The sequence below is a fragment of the Rhinolophus sinicus genome, linkage group LG04 (genome assembly GCF_036562045.2).
Source record: "Rhinolophus sinicus isolate RSC01 linkage group LG04, ASM3656204v1, whole genome shotgun sequence".
NCBI lineage: Eukaryota > Metazoa > Chordata > Mammalia > Chiroptera > Rhinolophidae > Rhinolophus > Rhinolophus sinicus.
Genome location: NC_133754.1, coordinates 162510404 through 162528884, shown reverse-complemented (window position 1 = coordinate 162528884; position 18481 = coordinate 162510404). Strand labels below are relative to the sequence as shown.

General features: G+C 39.6%; 1 protein-coding gene across 7 annotated transcripts; it reads right to left on the bottom strand.

Annotated features, from left to right (window-relative positions):
* Nucleotides 1-6715: 6715 nt before the first annotated feature.
* ZNF189 (zinc finger protein 189) lies at nt 6716-18384 on the bottom strand. Of its 7 annotated transcripts, none has more exons than XM_074330773.1 (4): nt 18013-18328; nt 17200-17284; nt 12884-12994; nt 6716-9443 (listed from the first exon to the last, which is right to left on the bottom strand). In XM_074330773.1, exons 1-4 carry the CDS (start codon nt 18043-18045, stop codon nt 7723-7725), a joined length of 1950 nt encoding a protein of 649 aa, XP_074186874.1. In that variant the 5' UTR covers nt 18046-18328; the 3' UTR covers nt 6716-7722. The 7 variants fall into 7 exon arrangements, with proteins under 7 accessions (XP_074186874.1, XP_074186878.1, XP_074186875.1 ...); XM_074330777.1 differs by having other exon boundaries at nt 17200-17326; nt 18013-18221; XM_074330774.1 differs by having other exon boundaries at nt 17200-17281; nt 18013-18191.
* Between the last annotated feature and the right edge of the window lie 97 nt (nt 18385-18481).

Here is an 18481-nt window from a genome sequence, read left to right as displayed (position 1 = left end):
CTAAGCACACTACCTAGTTTTGTAGTAAATAATATTCACATAATTGCACTTCATTGGATTTCAATGTTCAGAATCAGCCTACAGAAAAAGCATTAAAGACAACCATAGTTACAAAAGAGAATTTACACATTGTAACTTTGGACAATATAAAAGTAATGATTTTGGTGAAAAAGAAGGAATGATTTAATTTGCAGAAGGTGGGAAATTCAAGGGTGGGGAAAAGTGGAGGAAAGCAAAGGGAGCACTAATTCACTTAGTGGAGAGTTAGGAACACTACTTAAAATGGATGAATTAAGAAATAGCACTTTAAGGCAATTAAAGTAGTAAAGGAAATGGATATAAATCATTAAAATGTTCATACCTATAATTAAAATACAGGAGAAGATAGTAAACTAAATTCTTTGCCTTGAAGAGTACAAAGATAAATGATATTGCTTAGAGTTGATAAATTAAGGACTAGAGGCATATTGTTTAGAGCAGGGGTGTCCAAACTGCGGCCCGCGGGCCAACTGCAGCCCATGATCCATTGTTAATTGGCCCGCAGCAAATTCCAAAAATATATTTAGTTTACTTAAATAAACCAGGTGAGGCAATGCCTCGAGTGAGTAGCCCAGCTGTTTGTGTATTTTACCGCATATGGCCCTTGGTGAAAAACGTTGAAAAAAGTTTGGACACCCCTTGTTTAGAGGAATAAGACAGAATTAGCCCAAAGGGGCTTCTTTTGATGACTAAGACCTGGGAGGTGGTCTCAGGGAAGGAGTTATTATTTATGTCATATATAAGTTCATGTCATATATATACACACATATATATATATATGAAATCACTATGTGCCTTTACAATATTTGAGTATTGATTTCCATGTACCTATATTGCTTTTCCAAAGACAACTACATCCACATAAGCAATTCAGATCTACCATAGATGTCGTTTAGCCCAAGGCTTTCATTGTACAGATGATAAAACCAAGCTTGGAACTGTTAAACTGCTGCTGACAGTCACGCATTGAGTCCAGGTCTCTTTCCCCTATAATGGATACATAGCCAGGGAGGAAGGTAGAGTTCCATACTGCCACCAGAGTTGTAGGTTTTCTACATTTCTTATTGCATCCATTCATTCAACCAGCAACTACTTGAGTTTCTACCATGCACTAAACTATCCTAACAGCTAGTAACACCTGGTGTGACAAAGCTCTTCTGCCAGAAAATTTTTATCTAGAGCTTACTCAGCATCACTGACCCTCTGTTGTAGAGGAACCTCTTAGGTTCTCATTTATGGGTTGAACATGAATTTATAATCAAGGCTGAGTTATTTACGTCTTTTAGTCAAGGCCGAATTACATTTCACTGGGAGTGAAGATTTATATAATGCATTTTCCCTGGCTATCATCTGATATATTTTCCCTACTAAAGCACTACAGTTGCCTTTGAAATCTCAAGCCCAATACTTTCCTTCACTCAGGGTCATATGAAGACAAGCGTTATGAAACTACAGGATTCAATTTTTATAAACTGTATGGTAGCTGAGTGAATATATTAGTAGCTTCCTTGCTTTTGGTACTTTGTCAGATTTATTCTAGTAGTTATTGAACACGCACTAAAAAAACCCCAAAAAAAAACCCTTGGTACTAGTCACTGTAAGTAAGTAAGTAAGTGAGAAGAGTTTCAGCTTTAGGGTAGCCATGGCATTTGTATACCAGACAATTAAGCTTGGGTAGCTAAGCAAGAAATGCCACTGACTGGGATTTGGGAAGTGGGGAGGTGCGACTATCAGAATAGCTGGGTGCATGCAGAAAAGGAAGTGGATGCCATTGTGTAAGAAAATACTTCGATAATTCACTGGAAGAAGATAATACTTTGAAGGTATAAGTATCAAAAGCCAAAAGCACAAAAAGTTACTAAATGCTGGAAGGAATAAAAAGTAGAATTTGTTTTTATTCTGAAAAGGAAGGTGAGAGTAGGGAGGGAAGGGGCAGGAAAGAGGGAGGAGAAAGGAAGAAGTGAGAAAGGAGAGGGAAGAGCGAAGGCCTGGAGAAACTAGGGCAATATGGAATTGTAGGGAGGTGACCACAGGACTGTTACGAAGGGGGAGAGATATCAAGCAATCTAAAGATATGTGTCTTCTTGACAGGATGAGCCAAGTTTCATGTATGACTCTACATCATGCTTCACAAAAACAAGATGAGACGATTCATAACGATTCATGATGTGAATTTAGCAGAAGCTGACTATGATAGTGAGAATATAAGCCTCTAGCAACTTGCAGAAATCTTGGAGCAGGCTTTAGGCAAAACAGAAATGGGACTTCAAGTCCATCTGGTTTAACTCCCTGGAGTGACATCTACATTTCATTCATAGCAACAGCAGAGAAAACTGGCATTCAGTATGCAAAGGAAGTTGTCCAAGGTCAGAAAACCAATAGGCGAGACTTAGGCTAGTGAATTCCAAAATCCAAAATCCTCTTGGGAGGCAGTACTCATATAGATGAAAAGCACAGTTTCTGGAGTCAGACAATCTAGGTTCAAACATTGGCCCTGCCACTTACTAGCCATGTGACCTTGGACACATTATGCCACCTTTCTGAGGTTCAGTTTTTCATCTTCAACTTAAGTACAGTTATCACAAATCATTGAGAAATTAAATGAGTCAATACATCTCAATAACAGGTTCACAATCCCTTACCCATAATTCTGAAATCCAAAAAGCTATGAAAACCCAAAGTTTGCAGCAAATTATTTGGTGGCAAAACCTGACTCGAGGCTGTTATCTTTATTCCACTTGATGGGATGCAAAAGTGTTAATGTGTCTGATTGTAGGTGCTGACTCAGACCCTGCAGAGGGAGTTATACCATATATAGCATAAGCACTGTATTTACTCTCTAAACTCTGAAAAACTTTGATTTCTAAAATGCAGGCCCTCGAGGCCCTCAGATAAAGAATTGCAGACCTGTTTTCAGAACAATATCTGCCATCCTTCTAGGGTAAAAGATGAATTACCCATGCTCATTAGACCTTGGAGGACTCATATAATGCCAGTTCCCTACCTAAGCCCATTTTCCAGAGAGGATGGATGAAGAGATAGGAGCAATGGCAAAGCTGAACACGGCCAGTCACAGCTCTTTTTCCATAATAGTCTAACATTTAGGACTGGGCATCAATATACATGAACATAGAAAATCAGTCAGCCAGCATCCATCCAGCACCTACTGTATGCTCACTCAGCACTATGAAGATACCAGCCAGTCCTTGTATGCTTACCACTGGGATGAGGAACACAAGAATGCAGTTAGGAAACAAAATGGCCCACAGGAATGTGCTGAATTGCAGTGGCATAGGCCAGGCGCTGAGATCCAAGGGAAGGAAGGCATTAAAAAGGTGGGATGAGTTGCAGGCAGTTTGTTGCTAGTTATATGATCTTGGGAAACATACGTAGTCTCGCTAAGCCTGTTTCCTCATGTGTAAAACAGGGCTGTTGTGAGGTTACCAATATTTTATGTATAGTGCCAATATTTTATGTATAGTGCCAGATATGTCGTGAATAATATTTCTTCCCTGTCAGTTGGCTCTTGAAGAATTGTAAAGGCACTTAAGAGTGAAGATGAATGAACTGTGTCCTAACTAGAGTATAGATTATGCATGCTGAGGAAATTGTGGGAAATTGGACTAGAATGGTGAGACCAAATGCAGTGGCACAGTGGAGGGGGAGAGCAGAGAATGGAAAATCTTGCCTTGAAGTAATGAGAAATAAGGAAATGTGAATAATTTTTGTGCGGGGAATGAGTATTGCTGAAAATCATATTTTTAGAATGTAGAGAGGATTGGGAGGAAACAGAGCCAGCTGCATATAATAGCAATCCAACATAGGCCCTAGCCCCATGTTGGTGGAAGCCAGTGAGTGGACATGACATCATAACCCTGGGGAAAGCAACAAAACTCTCCTTATGCAGCAGAGCCATTTACCACCCCTAATAAAGTGTCCATTTTATTCCAATCCAAGAGGCAAATACTGGGACAAATGAAAATTCAAAATAATTCTACATCTAGTTCTCAAACATGCACAGACTTGGCTCTTTGAGCACGATGGCACAATGAAATATAGAGCCTCTTCTAAATATAGCACCAATTTTTCTGGCAGTCAGAGCAACCAGGACTAGGCTGTAGCCCAAGGGCTCAGATGTCAGAGAAATCTACCCTGCCCTTTTAACATATCCAAGGTCAAGGCATCTTTCTGCAGCCACTTCCAACTTTTCCTTGCCCTGCCCTGGTTTTACCCTGGGGGAATTCCAGGCCAGTCACAGTGCACTTCTTGGTTCCAGGGATGCCATGTGATGTGGGGTTTTACCTTAGAAATTAGACTGACCTGAGGCGTGTTGAGAACGTGGCTCCTGAACAGGAAGTAGCACAGGCAGAGATATGCAGTTTTATTTGTGCAGAATGTATTGACGCAGTGTTTTGGAAAGTTAGGTGATTTTCCCCTTCTTTACGCTACGGAATACCTTTGGCTTACTATCACTCCCTTGTCTCCTTGAGAATAAAGGGCTGCTTGATGCAACTAACACTTACAGCATTAACATAGCACCTGGCAGGTATTTAAAAAATACATGGTAATTAAACTTGTACTATTTGGGCAGTAAACATATGTCCTTCTATTTGTCCATGCATCATGGTTATAGAGATGGCTTTAATTAAAAAGAACCCAACCCACCCACATCCACCAACCACCAAAGGCCACCACTTTTGAAGGAGGTAGAGAAGGTGAAAGGGATTACTGATTAGAAACAGTAACTTTTAAAAAGTGATTGTAATATCTGAAGAAAACGTTGAAATTTAGTAGAGTGCAAGTATCATGCTCAACTGGATATGCTGTGTATCCGCTTAGGTTTCCTGATTATATCCTCCTTTAGGAAGACACGTGCGAGTGAAAGGCCTCACTCATCAAAATCAGAGAAATGAAGTATTTAGTCTTTTTTTTTTTTTGCCCCCCAAAACTCCCTTTGTCTGCTTGTTTCAATGTTATCCACTATGGTGGTCAATTTTGTTTCAACTTGACTAGGCTAAGGGATCTGGTAAAACATTATTTCTGGGTGTTTCTGGAAGAGATTAGCATTTGAATCTGTAGACTGCCTTCACCAATACTAGTAGGCATCCAATTCGCTGAGGGCCCGAGTTGAACGAGGTGGAAGAAGATAAAGTTTGCGCTCTACCTAAGCTGGGGCACCCATTCTGTCTTTGGATATCAGTGCTCTTGGACCTGTGAACTCACTGAATACCACTGGTTTTCACGGTTCTCCAATTTACAGACGGTGCATTGTGGGACTTCTTGGCCTCCAAAATCACAAGAGCGAATTCCTATTCTATTCCCTCTACATATCTAGTTTATTGGTTTCCCTGAAGAACCTGAATACTTCTACTAATTAATGTTTTGCAACACCTACTTTAATTCTCTTTCCAAATTGTTCCATGTTATTCCCACAAGGAATTTGAATAATTCCATTAAAAGTTCATAGTCCTTTATTTCAGTAGAGCGCTAAACAAAACCCCACAAGCCCTCCCCAAGTTTTTGTTTGGTTCTTCCATTCTCCCCACTGCTACTCCACACCTTTACTATTTATGAGGTTCTTAACACTTACCTCTAACAGTGTCCACACTCCTTCCGATTCTGAAAACACTATGACTTTTTGAAAATGGTCACCTCAAGTGTATCCTATTTCTAACCCACCCCCCCCTCACCGCACACTAAATCTGTCCTCTTTTTCTCCCAATTTGAAGGAAGCCATCGAAAATTCTTCCATTACTGCTATAATTTTAGCTCATCTAATAATAATGAGCTCACCTGCTTTCCTTTATCTTCAACCTCTTCCTCAAGTAGCTATCTTTCCAGAATGGAAAAATACTCAAATTTTTCTTTAATCTCAATCTTTATCCCTCTTTATATTCACAGATGAGTAATCCACATTTTATGGACCAATACAATTAAATGGGTAAGAATTTTTAAAAAGGTTGCCATTTTTTCTTTTTACTGAAGACATACATTCAACAAACAATTATTTCCTAAAATGACTTTTTAATTAAAAAGGGGGGTATAATTTCAGAATGAAGTCTTCAATCAATTTAGTTTTTTTTTACAAAGATACTATTGTCCTTATTTTTACCATTTGAATGCAGAACAGTCATGAATTGATAGTATTTGGGAGCTGATGATTTACTCTCCAGACACTACTCAATCCCCTGAAAACTAGCTCTCCCCAAATTCAGAAACTGCTCTTATAGAAATCATTGACTAATTATCTAAAGGCTATTCTTCAACTCTTCCTTGATGTGTCCACAGCACTCTTCCAGGTCACTTTCCTACAGCAGCTATCACTACACACTGGGTTTTCCATGCTTCTGCATGTTCCTCCCTGTCTCCTTTGCATCTTGCTCAAACACTAAACAAAAGTGGGACTCAGGATTCCATCTCTGCATTTTTTTTTCTTTTGGCTTTATCTTATCCTTAAATCTTAATTCATTTCTGTGTCTAAACACTGGTGAATTCCTAAATCAATTTCTCGCCCAGATATCTTCCCTGTGCATCATAATCACATCTCCAATTACCTCTAGACACTGGTAGAATGAGAGCAATTCCCTTTAAATCCCTGATTCTAACTATTAAACACAGTAATAGACTTGACAGGATAGATTTTACACTAAAGTAACAAAGAACTCTTACACAAAGCAAAAAACAAAATAGGTTTAATGACTAGAACAAATGAATAGGTTTATAATAACCATTAACTAAGGGAAGCCCTAGAACCAGAAATAAGGATTTTTAAAATGGCATGCAAAGTCTAATTACCATAAAAATCAAAGCAATACCAAAATATCTCAGCTTCCTAACATAAGACTCCAGGTCTTTTTATTTCCAATTCTTGGCAGTCAAAATATGTACACTTTCACATGCTACTGGTAGTGAAGGAATAAGATTATTTGTATAGGACTACAAATATCTTTCATAGATAGGAAGGCACAAAAAGAACAGTGTCTTCCTCCACTTTTTTGGGCCCATCTAGGGAAGAAAAAAAAAAAAGGCACTCCCAAAGGTTCCTTGGTAACACCTTTGCTAGGTTAGTTACTCACATAATCTTTACATGTAAAATTAATGGTCCACTCATTTCACAGATCTGGGAATTGCAAGGCATTAGAACTGCTTTCTTTAACTCATGTGCCAAACAACTGGCTGAAACAACACGAAAACTCCAGATACCAGTTTCAAAAGAAAAAAATAATTGGGCTTTGTTTCCTTGAAAACTTCATCATATCTTCAACAATTGGACTTTGGCATAAATAGCCAAACATATCATGGTACTGAAAGAACCACCAAAAAAGATGGAGGCAGACGACTCTGAATAATTATTCATTTTCTAACATCAGCTGCTTCCAGCTCCTGTGTACCAATGCAACTGTCATTCTCCCTTTATTAATTATAACCAAGTGCTCTGAGCCTGCATTTAACCTGTGATGAAAGATTTATTTTAAAAAGATACTTAAATTACTGAGTCTCTGTGATCGTCAAAACAAAGAGTAATGGGAGTCTTCAAATGCCTGTGGGTAGCTATTCATGGAACCTTTAGAAACCATTTGCCTGAGGCCAAGCAGTTTGCTTTATCACTAAATCTGACTCATGTTGAGCAATACTGAAACTGCACTTGGGTAGCTCAAAGTAAGCTTAAATATTTCTCTAGGTTTACTGCATCCATGTAGTGTGCAATTTTTGGTGCTGAATAAGAGATATGTGGCAATTGAACGCTTCACCACAAGCATCACATTCATGGGTTTCTTGGGTTTTCACCTCTGCATGGATCTTCTGATGGTTGACAAGGCTGCGCTGTTGACTAAAACTTTTGTCGCACTTCTCACACTTATAAGGCTTTTCTCCTGTGTGTATTCTCTGATGCTGAATAAGGCCGGAGTTCCGGCTAAAGGCCTTCCCACACTCATCACATTTATGGGGTTTATTACCTGTGTGAACACCCTGATGTCGAATAAGATTACAAAGTTGACTAAAGCTTTTGCCACACTGTCTGCATAGATAGGGTCTCTCACCAGTGTGGATTCTCTGATGTTCAATAAGAAATGAGCTCCGACTGAAGCTTTTCCCACATACAGTACACAGGTAGGGCTTTTCACCAGTGTGGATTCTTTGATGTTGTACAAGATGAGCACTGACACTAAAAGTTTTCCCACATTCATCACATTTATAAGATTTTTCCTTAGGGAAGACTTCCTGCTGTATAACAAGACTGCAATTGGGATCAAAACTTTCCTTAGTTTCATGGTATGAATAAGTCTTCTCTCTGGTGTGGATTCTCTGATGCTGAATAAGACCTGAGCTTCTACTAAAGGCTTTTCCGCATTCCTCACACTTATGGGGTTTGTCTCCTGTGTGAATTCTCTGATGACGAGTAAGGTTGCAAAGTTGACTGAAGCTTTTCCCGCACTCTTTGCACTGGTAAGGTCTTTCACCTGTATGGATCCTCTGATGTTCAATAAGGAATGAGCTCCGACTGAAGCTTTTTCCACATTCAATACAAAGAAAAGGTTTCTCACCAGTGTGAATTTTTTGGTGTTGTATAAGGTATGTACTTAATCTAAAGGCTTTCCCACATTCGCCACATTTATGGGGTCTTTCTCCAGTGTGAATTCTCTGATGTTCAACAAGTAATGAATTTCGACTAAAGCTTTTCTTACATTTGGTACAGTGATAGGGTTTTTCACCAGTGTGAGTTCTTTGATGCTCAATAAGGTGTGACTTCCAACTGAAGGCTTTTCCACAGTCACTACATTTATGGGGTTTCTCACCTGTGTGAATCCTTTGATGTTTAACAAGGCTCCTCCTCTGGCTGAAGCTCTGTTTACACTGATTACACTGATAGGGTCTTTCTCCAGTGTGGATTCTCTGATGTCTAATAAGTGTTGAACTCACACTAAAGGTTTTCCCACAATAATTACACTCATAGGGCCTTTCCCCTGTGTGAATTCTCTGATGTTCAATAACAAATGAACTGCGACTAAAACTTTTCCCACATTCACTGCATTGAAAAGGTTTCTCACCAGTATGGACCCTTTGATGTTGAATAAAATGGGCCTTGCGAACAAAACCCTTTCCACATTCTTCACATTTATGGCATTTCTCTTCTGAGTTAGGTCTCTTACGAATAATGCTAGTGTTTCCCCTGAACATTCTCTGTTCCTGGGTCAAAGATTCCCTTGGTATTTCCCATAAGAAGATTCCTCTCTGTTTATCTAACCTACCAACAAGTTCAAAGGTTTCTCTACGCATGGGATCCTGGTCAATTTCACTTTTGATTCTTGTAACTATTATACCCTGTGATTCCACTTTTTCCTCAATTTCCTCAATTTCTTGTTTCACAGTTGGCTCCTCATCCTTATCTCTGTTCAAAACATCTGGAATAACAAATAGAAAACAGAAACATCAGCCAAGCTCTTTGCTAGTAAGGAGACATTGTCACAAAAAATCAGATAATTCAGATAAATTAATCTACTATATCTATCAAATGTAGTTTACTACCTTACAGTATTGTTGTGAGGATTAAATTAGTTCATTCACATAAGGCATTTAGAACAGTACTTGGCAAACAGTACAAGCTATATAAATATTATTTAGTTATCTGATGCAATGGAATGTTTTTCTTGGAGAACAAGTATGAAAAGAGTGCTTATGAGGCAAGGAAGAAGTCAGCAGGGGCAAGCAGAGTTGGAAGAAAGGTCTGGTAAACCAACAGTAAATTATGTAAGGTAAGGTGGACAAAGAAATAAAACAAGTAGTGGTGATATGAACCAGTATATCAAGAAAGAAAGAGCAACATGGGAAGAAAACAGTAAGTTCAGGAAAATTTAGAATGAGACAGCATTATTGGAATGTGAGTAGACCAAGTAACTGACAAAAAGAAACACATAGAATGATGCTAAGAAGGATAAAAGATAAAAACCAGGGGAAGCAAAAATTCATTCATTAGTAAGAATTTATTTATTGCAATAAAAAGTATTCCAAGCACTATGTAATGAGTCAGGATTCAGAGATAAGACACAAAGTTTCCTATTGAATGGAATGAACAACGAGTTTAAGTGGAGCAAGAAAATAACATGACAAAAGAAAATATTAAGTAAAAAGCAGCTCTTATATCAAGACACAAAACGGCTTTTAACAAAAAATAGTGGGTTGAAGTGACATGGAGTCCATGATATATAGAAAGAATAAAATATAAAGGAACATGGTCAGAGTTAATAGAATAAAGAAAAAGAGCAGTCTGTGGTAGCTTACGACTTTACCTACCACATATCGTACCACGTTCTTCAAGTATATATGATTCTCACGTCTCTAAAGATATTAAGACCCAAGTTGGAAACACTTAATTCCAACTGAGAATCTACATGACATCTGATAAATGAAAATCTTGCATGTGTTGGAGGAAAGATAACATAAAGGACTATGATGTAACACAGTGGCATAGAGGACCCGTAAGCCTGTCTCTGACTGCTTTCCTGATTTTCTATCTCTTGCTGCCTGTTGGATAACCTCATTTGAGGATTTGATCACTACAAATTTATATTGTAAACAATTTCCTTTTCAGACTTCCCCTTTTCTCTCAATTTTCTAGACTGTTTAGTCACCTTGAATTTTTCTACTTACTTCAAACCAGTCATTAAGCTATTTTATTCCCCCCGAAAACATCTTCTCTTAGTCCCCTAACAAACTACTAGATTTTACTTCTACTCAGGCGACTTGCAGTGATCTCTCTCAAATTCACTCAGTGAACTGTTTTTCCTTCACACAATGGAAAAGGATGGGTGAACTCCCTCAACTTTCTGCCCCCTACCTATAAAATTATCTGCAATGGTACATGAACATATATATCCCATTCCTATCCAAGGTTAATCCATCTCCCCTCCGTTGATCCCACTTGCCTCTGGGAACTTGTTCAATTATTACCATTTTTTCCTCTTTCTTCAATCTCTATTTTCCACTGACAACTTCCTACCAACATACAAATATGCCCAACTTTATCTTGAACCTGAAATCCTTCTCTTGATGAAATCCAGACTTTGAAACATGTCTTAGGTGTAGCTCTCCATTTCCTAACTAGTTTTCCAAGTCCAACTTGTTCCCATTCAATCTGTTCTACAATCTTCTGTGAAATCCGGTTTCTACTTCCAGCATCTTGAGAAACTTCTCATTAAGTCACCAATGACTTTCGAATAACAAATACAATGAATGTTTTTCAGTCCTTATTCCACATAACAGCATCTGACACTGCTGATGACTCCTATTTCTTGACACTATTTGTTTTTGGTTTCTATACTATTAATATTATATTCTTCTAGTTCCCTCTCTACTTCTTCCTTGGCCTTTTCTGATACATGTCCCGGATGTACTTCTCTTCCTTTGTCAACTGTTTAAGGTTATTGTTACCCATGTTGACACCATCTCACTATACACACTTTGTGGTATCGCCACTTGGATGTCTCAAAAAGAGCTCACAATTAACATTAGCATCATCTGCTTTCATGTCTGTCTCCACGTCTAATCATCATCTCTTGAGAGGCACCATCATCCATTACCCTTAAGTCCCAAAGCAGGAAATCACCCTAGATTTCTATTTTTCTTACCATTCGTCAATCACCAAAATCAATGATTCTACTCTCCAGCATCTTACCTTCACCCTTTCACCCTCACCACCATGTTTTCCCGGATTACTGCAAAAGCCACCTAATAATCCTTGGCTGTGGTCTTAGGTTGCCCTCACACTACATTTATCTCACTGAATCCAGAGAGAGCTTCGTAAAATGGAATCCTATTCACGTCACCACCCATAGATTCATTAGCACACCATCATTTCTACAATTAAAGCTCTTTAATACTCAGCACTTCATGACATGGTCTCTAAGCTGCAGTTCACCTTGCTACCCACTCTACGACACTTTAAGTGGGCAAATTGCTTGTATTATACTCTTTCATGTCATTTCATCGCATATCTTGTTTACTAAGTGTCCCCCAACATGATTTACCTGGCAAACTCTTGGTTTCTCTTCCAGATTCAACTCAAAGCAATAGTTGCTCTACAAAGCCTTCACTAACTCCACTAGATAGATTTAGGTGTGTTTTTTTTATCACCAGCCCTTGTCCATAACTCCATTATAGCTATTATTACATTGCACTCTTAATTGTTTGTGTTTGTATCTTCCACTGAATTGTAAATTCCTCATAAGAGGGGAAAGTTTCTTCATGTTTACCCAGTAGATATTGTTCCGGGGATTTTACTCAAAGAAATAAGAAAAAAATGATCATTATTTGCAAATGATATGGATGTGTACCTAAAATTCCTAAAATAATTAAATGAAATACAATGACAAGACTAATATATAAAATAAATACTGTTTCTTACTACCAAGAAAAGCCAGTTAGTAAACATTATAGAAAAATACGCTCTTCATAGTAACAAAAACCATAAAACCTAGAAATAAATCTAATAAGAAAAGTGTAAGATCCATAAAAATTGTCCATACATTTTTTTCTGAAGAACATGACAGTTAAATAGTCAACCAAATTGCTGAAGAGAGTCAGTGTTATAAGGATCCTACTTGCCTCTGGGAACTTAATTCTTCCCAAACCAATGTATGAACCTAAATGTCTTCCAATCAAAATCCTATGAACCAACTAAAAAGCCCCCAATGAATCTAAATTTCAACCACAAAAATGCAGAAAACGAGTTAAGTATATCCTGAAAAGGAACATAGCTTACCAAAACATAAAATGTAAAATGTTCCTAAGTAAATAAAACAGAAGCACTGCATAAAAATAAATAGGGTTTGGTAGCTATAATCACCTTCTGGTGTATCTGCCATGCTTGTATTATGTGTTCCCATCTTATGATCATAGCTAATTTGTCTAGATAGTTGACTCAAAGTGCATCTCTCCTTGGAATCTGGAATTGAAACTGAAACAGCTAGTTAGTCTGAATGTGCCTAGAATTATAACCTATCAAGTCAGAAGCTAAAGGGACAAAAGCATGTAAACACAGGAGGAAAGCCTAGTCTGCCAAGGAGAAAGAAACAAAGCAGAGTTAATTCCCGACTTTCTGAGAGTGATCCAATTTCCAGTTTTAGTCCTTTTCTGGTGCCCAGTTGCAATGCTGCTCATATATTCCATGAGCCATCTATGTCCCTATAATAGCTTCTCTTGTTGGCTTAAGTTAGCTAGCTTGGGTTGATTTCTATAATCTTTAACCAAACAGTTTTAGAATAACATGATAGCTGAGGGCAGAAAGAGAAGGCAAGGAAATGGTAAAGTGGAAGTGGCTGAACTTTAGGACAGAACAGGAATCGGCACTTTTTCTGCATAGGGCCAGATGGCAAATATTTTTGCCTTTGTGAGCCATGTGGTCTCTGTTGCAACTACTCACCTCTGCCAGTGTAGCATGAAAGACAATACATAAAAGAATGGGCATGTCCAAGTTCCAATAAAAACTTTATTTACAAAAACAGGCAGGACAGATTTGTCCTGTGGACCTTAGTTGCCAAACCTGCTATCCAACAGAGTATAAAAACAACAGCTTTGTTGGTAAAAGAATGGGAGGATGGGGAAGAACTTGTATTCCCAGGGGTAGCACAGTGCTTCATAGCTATTTATGAAATAAATGAGTAGTTGAACAAATAATTGCAGAGAGACTATAATCAAAGTAAGACAATCAGTTTACAACCTTGTAGGTACAGCAGTCCCCAGTTCTGTCAAGGTCCAATATGGCTCCAGTAGACTGTAGATAAGTCTTTAAAACTGAAGAAGTCAATTTCAGTTGAAAAGACTGAAAGATCAAGAACTGAGAAATCAAGCTGTCAGCTGTATTACCAATGTAGTTATTAAAGTTTTTAAAGAACAATCAGCATGGAAAGGAAAAGTATGATTAAAGAACCAAAATTACAAAGCTAGAAGGGATTTGTGTTAAGTAAAGTGACAAGATAAAGTGGAAGAAAGACTAAATTGGAATAGTCAAGTAATAGTGATCTCTCATCAAGGAGATGGAAATAGTTTATAGGGGAGGATGAAAAGACTGTGGAGGGAGAAATAATAAATGATGAAAATCTGTATTTCAACTAAAATAAAGAAGAGAGCCTGAAAGATCACAGATGGGCACACTGCAGTGCCTTTTCCCATATGGTACCCACACTTTGCAGCATTAGGACAAGCAAGGCTGGGCATTTGCCTGGTTCTGTCAACCAGGATACCATATGTGTGAATAAAGCTAGCAGTGACTCAAAGACACCATGGCATATTGGGGAAAAAAAAAATCAGCAACTAATACTGCTGGAGATTGAAACAGTAGACCGGAAATAGATGAAGGTAGAAAGCTAGGCAGGGGCTATATTAGGGAGGTCCTAGTATGAAGGATAGAAATCAAGACTTTTATCCTTTAAGCTCTCAGGAATCATCAGAAGTTGTAAGCAGTTAACTAACACAAAATTACTGTGGGGCAAGAAAGAGAACATATTAAAAGAATGAGAGACTAAAGGAAGCGGCTAGTTTACAGCCTAATGCAATAATCTGGCCAAAAGGTATGAGTCTTAAGTACATTCAGTCAGTCACACAAATATTTAAGAAGCATATAATACATGCCTGGTTCTTTGCTAAGTGCTGGAGAAATCAAATTTAAAAAAATAGTTACTGTCCTCATGGGGATCAGTCTAGTTAGAGAAAAAATATGAAGATCATAGTACAGTGTGATAAATTCAACAGTGGAAGTGTATACAAAACAGCACAGCAGAAGGAGTGCTTAATTCTGAAGATGCCCTTGAGATCTTAGTGGATTATTGGAGATTTGCCAGGTGAGTTACTTATGTGGTTCACAAAAGGAGATGACTAGGAATTTGGAGCTCAACAGAGAAAGTAATTACAATGATGATGACGTAAGCAATCAACATTTGTATTGTTCTTACTAAGTGCTAGTCAGGGTTCTAAGTGCCTTATATATGTTAGCTCAGTTAATGTTCACAATAACCCTAAGAGATAAATGCTATCATCATTTCCATTTTATTAAACACACACACACACACACACACACACACACACACACACACACACACACACAACAACAAAAAACTGAGGCACAGAGAAGTAACGTAAGTCACCCACGGTTACCAGGCTGGTAAGTGGTGGGACTAGGATTTTTACTTAGACAGTTAGGCTCCATATTGCCTCTCTCAGGTGGAGATAAAAATTTAGGACTTATCATCCACACAGTGATAGCTGATGACCTGAATGTTGACAAGGTCCGTCAAGGAATGTATATAGACCGAGAAGTCTGAGGATGTAAAGCAGTGGAAGGAAGCAATAAAGAGTTTCAATATCTATGGATAGGTGGAATAAAATAAGGTCCTAAAGAGTCTGTTGCATTTGACAATTGGGCTATTATAACCAATTTTAAACAATTTAAGGGGCATAGTAGAAGCAAGAAAAGGGGCTTAGATAATGGAAAGGAAAAAAGTACAGAACACTTTACACTTATAAAACTTGGCTGTGAGGAGAATAAGTAGCAGGTTACAGGGAGCAGCAAGAGGAAGACTGTGGCTCAAAGGAGAGTTTTTTCTTTTTCTTCCTTCTTTCCCCAATGGGAAGAGCCACGAACACGCCTATCATCGGAACAAAGATACCAAAGAACAAACAGAGACTGAAGCTATAAGGAAAAGAAAAAGGATGGCTGATATATAAGTACTTAGAGAAGTAAGAAGATAGAAACAGCCTTAAGTGTGCAGATGAAGGGCAGAAAAGTTGAGAGTTCATGCTTAGTGGCCTCTATCTTCTCCGTGAAACAGAAGGTGAGGTCCACTACTGAGTGATGAATTCAAGGAAAACTCTTGGTTTTGGAATAGCTACTAAAAGGAACAGGGGAATGAGCACATCAAGGATAAAAACCTTGTTGAGATGTAAAGTCCCAGTGGAGAGTCTAGAAGAAAGAAAAGCCATGCATGTACACAGGGCATCAATCCTTTCCGTTAAAGAATTTCCCCTGCTCTGTTTAGCAACTCGGATAGGAGAGAAGAAAAGGCAGATTTATAACCAATATAAGATTTGAAGTTTGCAAAATGGGTAGAGCGTACTGACAAGGTGGCATGGAAGCATGATGGTGATAATTCATAATAGGTCCACGGATTAGATGAGGCAAAGTCAGGAGGGGTAAAAATAAAGAAGTCAAGGAACAAGAAACATCATTAAGAATGAATAGGTTGAGTAGGAAAGGAGTAGGAGAGGCAGAAAAGTAAGAAATTAAAATAAGCTCCACTTGAGATGATGTCTGTTTTGGTCACCCCTATTTAGTTACAGTCAATAAACATCTATTGCCTGAATAATTGGTCAAAGAATAAGATGTTGGGGTTTAAATTTGCCTGTTATGACAAAATTGAGAGTTATGATCATTGATGTGAGTTGCTGAATAAAAATGGAAAGCAGGGTCGCTGAAGACAATATGGTCAAGATACACTGAGGCTTAAATAATGACTGCACCATTGATTGTATGGGTTAGCATAGCGAAGGCCCTGAAACATGTGACAAAGTCTATGTGTGATGGTCCAAAAAAAACGTTGACAAATGAGAGTGAAAAGGAACTGAGTGGGTAGAGTAAGACTGCTGAGGCCCCGAAGGAGAGCGATTTTTGTTTGAAGGCAGAAAAATGAATGCTTTGGGAAGAGTACTGAAAAGCTGGGAGAACAATAACTTCTCCCTTCCAGCCTTGATACAAAGGAAGGGGAAGGAAGAGGATGTGGGAGAATGAGCAGCCCCGCCAGAGAAGGGGTGTCCTTGGGAAGGCGCCAGGTTTCAGTTAAGGCCAGGAGGGGTAAGGAACATCATGTGAAGAGGAACATGGGCTCCAGAAGGCAGAATGAAAAAGGGTGGGAGGAAAGCAGTGGGAGGATGAGCCAGGAGGGAAAGTACAGAGCAATATGGGAATGAGATAGGAAGCCAGAAAGGCTTGTATTCTGGTCATTGTAAAGATGCTAGGGATGCGAGTCATGGAAACAATTCATGGCTGAGAGGTCTGAATCAAAGTTTGGAACAAAGCAGTTTTGGTACTGGTACTGGTCCAAGTGTTCTCAAAGTCTGATTTCTAATCGCCTTTCAGGTATTTTAATGAGAGAAACAGCAGATTCTTACCCAGGGAGACCAGGTTTCCATAATTCTCCATCATGACATCTTTATACAAGCTTCTCTGAGCTGGATCCAGATAATCCCACTCCTCCTGGGTAAAAAACACAGCCACATCCTCAAATGTCAGCAACCCCTGAAATAGTATGATTTCTGTAGTCAGTTCTTGTCTCAAGGACAATTCTACCTCTGAAAGTAGCAGAGGCAATCACTTATCTGGGCCGGGTAGAAGGAACATGATAACTAAGAGTTCCAAATAGGGCCCAATTCTGGGAACCGACTGTAACTGACAGGCACCTGAGACTAGAGGGTAATTAAGCTGGATGGTTGTCCTCGGTAGTGAGGGGCCACAGGACCAAGCTTTTCTGGTTTAATAATTATGTCCTAACATTCTGATTTCAGTAAGCTGCCCCAAGACCTCCCCAAGCTTTGTTTCACCTTATTGCCCCGCTCCAATTATCTATTTGCACTGGCTTGTGACCCTGTTCAATTCAATTCCATGAAGTTTCCTTAGTGTCTATCTTGGGTCCAAGCATCGTGACAGGCGCAGAAGACACAACAGACGATCAAAAACGATGCCTCACCTGGAATAACTCACAAATGATAGCGCTAGTTTGGAGCACTACTGATTTTCTCCAGCTGATTTATCAAGTTGCTTTTGGAGGAAAAAAAAGGACTGTTGGCAGTTTGGTCGCCAGAGCAGTAGGGGGTACTTTTTGCACTATGCTGGTCCTAAAAGACCGCAGCCGGGGTGGGGGGGCGGTGGCGCGGCCTAGCTAGGGTAGTGGCGAGAGGACGGGGATACTCGGAGGGGCGACTTACCTTTGGCTCCAAGGGGGGGCTCGGGGAGGCCATCTCCTGGCCAGAAATCAAGGCAGGAATCTTAGGCGGCCACACGGAAAGGAGCCTCTCGTGAGGCCTACCCGACCGTTGGAGATTAGGCCTGACGAAGGCGAGGCCTCCAGGCTGGGTCTGGACAGGTCCTGCCTCCGTCCTCGAGCGGTCACGACCCCAGCAGCATATCAGACGCGCTCAATGGCCGCTCCCCAACCCCGAACCCCCTCCCCTGCCTGACTGCGCAGCCTTCCAGGCCTCGCTACAGCCTCCTCCCCGTTGCCAGTTCCTCCTCCTTTCAGCCAAGGAGCGCTTTGACCGCCCACCCCCAGACCAGAAGGCGTCACCCGGAACCTTCCTGGGACGCCCCCAAACTACAACTCCCGTCATGCTCCGAGAGAGCGTCCCGGTCCATCCTCTGCCGACGGTGGCTACCGGACTACATTTCCCGACATAC